The sequence below is a fragment of the Antrostomus carolinensis genome, unplaced genomic scaffold, assembly GCF_000700745.2.
Source record: "Antrostomus carolinensis isolate BGI_N321 unplaced genomic scaffold, ASM70074v2 scaffold25154, whole genome shotgun sequence".
Classification (NCBI taxonomy): Eukaryota; Metazoa; Chordata; class Aves; order Caprimulgiformes; family Caprimulgidae; genus Antrostomus; species Antrostomus carolinensis.
Genome location: NW_010310483.1, coordinates 18,021 through 20,918, shown reverse-complemented (window position 1 = coordinate 20,918; position 2,898 = coordinate 18,021). Strand labels below are relative to the sequence as shown.

The 2,898-nt window shown below is 31.4% G+C and overlaps 1 protein-coding gene across 1 annotated transcript in view; it reads right to left on the bottom strand.

The window, feature by feature from the left end:
• Nucleotides 1-261: 261 nt before the first annotated feature.
• Nucleotides 262-2,898, bottom strand: part of LOC104523762 (ras GTPase-activating protein 2) — a 15,169-nt gene continuing 12,532 nt past the window's right edge. The window contains 3 exon segments of the mRNA XM_029084616.1: nucleotides 262-292; nucleotides 1,174-1,363; nucleotides 1,949-2,024. Of these exon segments, the coding sequence (XP_028940449.1) occupies nucleotides 262-292; nucleotides 1,174-1,363; nucleotides 1,949-2,024 (297 nt within the window).

Here is a 2,898-nt window from a genome sequence, read left to right as displayed (position 1 = left end):
TTTATTCACACCTGTTACTCAAGGACCTGGAACTTCCAAGTTCTTCAGCAGAATGAGAATAAACCTTAAGACCAGATTTCCAAGTAGATATTTTTCTATTAAATATTAAATAGATTGTCAACACAACTAGCATTTATGTTCATTCTTACACACTTTGTAAAAATGCATATAACAAATTTAAAACAACAACAAAAAACAAACCAAAACACTCAAGAACATTTCCAGTTTCTTTTTTCATCCAAGTGTGATATTTTGTTTTGGTTAGGAAACTTTTCCAACAATTGGATTTTCTCTGGAAAAAATAAAATATTATATGTAAACATTTTTAAGGTTAACATTTGCTTTTTAGTTTTCATAATACAATTTTAATTTATTAAGCAAACATGTTTTTTTGCACAATTTCTACCACTACGTGTGAAATTTCCTGATTTGTGGAAAACCTCACATACCTTCATGCGAGATCTTTAAATCAAAGTCAATTTTTCTAAACAATATGGGTCAAATACTAAAATAGATAAACCAAATCAGGGTTTTAGCATTCTTTTTTTCCAGTAAATCAAGCCTTACTGATGCAAAGAAGAAATGAGAAAACTGCTGTTGGTGTTCCACAGATATCAGCCAGGATTGAAGAGAATTGAAAGAATCGGCTCTGGAACAACAATGTACTCCAAAGAACAGATTTTTTTTAACTTCACCAGAAACAGTATTTTTCATTGAGAATGGCAAGTGATTTACAAACAGTAAATATACTGCATGAAAGAGATGTTTATGCAGTGTAATTTTTACAGTTTTATATAACTCAATATTTTCTTTATTTCTTAAGTGAAATTTGAAATTTTGAAAATAAAAATTAGAAGGTAGGCAGACAGTTAAGGATAAATTTTGTGTGCACTTCAGAAGTTGCAAGGAGACAACAGCCACTGCACTACTTATAGGAATCTCAACAAGAACACAGATGAATCCCACACCAGAGGAACTTCTGGTATCTTTTAACAACTGGTAAAAAGCTGCATTACTACAAATGATATACCTTATTTTCTCCACGTCTTTGTGTTGCCTAAATCTACTTTTAGCTTAATTATCTCTACCTCAACAAGCCTGGCCTTGTTCTGTGACTTTTTTTTTTTTTTTAATACACATTTATGTATGTTAAAAATTACATGAGATACTTACTCACTACCATATTTAGCACTAGATGACCTCTTCTTTCTGTATTTTTCATGCGATTCATTCAGCTTTTCTACTATATCTATTATCTGTTTAAGTGTATGAAAAGTTGCTACAGAATCTTCAATTGTGAAGTTAGAATAATCATCTGGTTCTTTCCGTGGACCTTGATAGACTGCTATACTTCCACAAGCCTCTACAAAAATGACAATTATCCCAGTTAGAATTTTGATAATTAACAGACAGATCTAACTCTTATGTAAATAGTGATTCTGAAATGTAAAGTTACTCTATCTTATACATAAAATGGGTTAAGACAAAAGCAGGAAACAGTATCAACTAGATATATTTACAATTCTGTGGTTTATTCTCAGCTGGTTGTGTTCAGCATCTTGAGCATCCAGCTCTCTCCTGTTCACATTAACAGAAGACCAATGCTTTCTTGCAACTCAACCATGTTCAATAGTGTCCACTCCACAGTCAAGTCAGCAAAAAGAGAGCAAAGACAGAAGAGCAACCAGCTATAGCTACAGTCTGTTTAAACTATTAGTTATTTCATATATGCAAATTCAATGAGAACAATGTGCATGCCTGATGTCTACTGCACAGAAATGACCGAAGAATGTCTGATACCAGAGCACTAATGTGACAAAAATATAATGTTATCTCTATTCTCCATTATTTTCAGGTGAATTGTTAAGACATCAAACTGATGTTATGGGCCTAAAGAATTAGAAAAGAATAACAGCAGTATAATTTCTCCGGGTTATTATTTTAATACCTTCCAACTTCTGTAGTTTAGACATGTTGACAGTGAAAAGTGAGTAAATTCTTTCCGTCTCTCTGTCTCCATCAATCTCAATTTGATTTTTTAGCAGGAACATCTCTAAAAGGTGAAAAAAGAGATGGGTAGTCAATATAAATAATTCTTGAAAGGTTTGAAAGTGAGTAAAAACTGATTCTGTTTCAACATACTCAGCTTTCGACACGTCTGTCACTCACAGATAGCTTTACAATTAGTACATAAAACTTGGCGTTCATTGCAAGCGTACTATAAACAGGAGTATACGGTTTTGAGGGCAATTAACACTACCAAACACCGCTTTTTCCAACAGAGTTTATTATTTAGTCTGTCAAGAGAAAAATATTTCAAAAATATCAAAGTAAGATCAATTGTTACTAAATGAAAATTAAACACTTCTTTTAAAATCTACTGTACTTGAAAGGTAACCTAAACAGAAGGACAAGATACATTTCAAACCAGAACACTTCCAAAAAAAAAAAAAGACAAAAACAACCAAAAGTTATTTAGTAACAGGAATCTTGTGAACTATTGAGAAACCCAATATAGAAATAAACTGGGTAACACGGAAAAATTATTATATATATTTTCAGAAAGTTATCTTGTAGAACTTATACTGAATTTTAGAAGACTAGCTGAGATCTTTAGTCTGCAAGTTATGCAAAGTTATGCAATCTATGCAGTTAAGGATAAAATTATTTTTAAAAAAGATCAGAGCATTTGTTTGTTTTCACAAAATCAGCAGCTTAAAGAAAGGCATTAATGCTTTATAAGACGTTATTAATTTTCTCATACCAACAAAAACCAAATTATTTGTCAGAAACTACATCCAAGATTGCTGTTTTCCTTAGTACACTGTGTTTTAAAATACGTGAGGTTAAAATAAAAAAAAAGTGACTGCATAAAACAAGACAATGTTATTAGGGAAA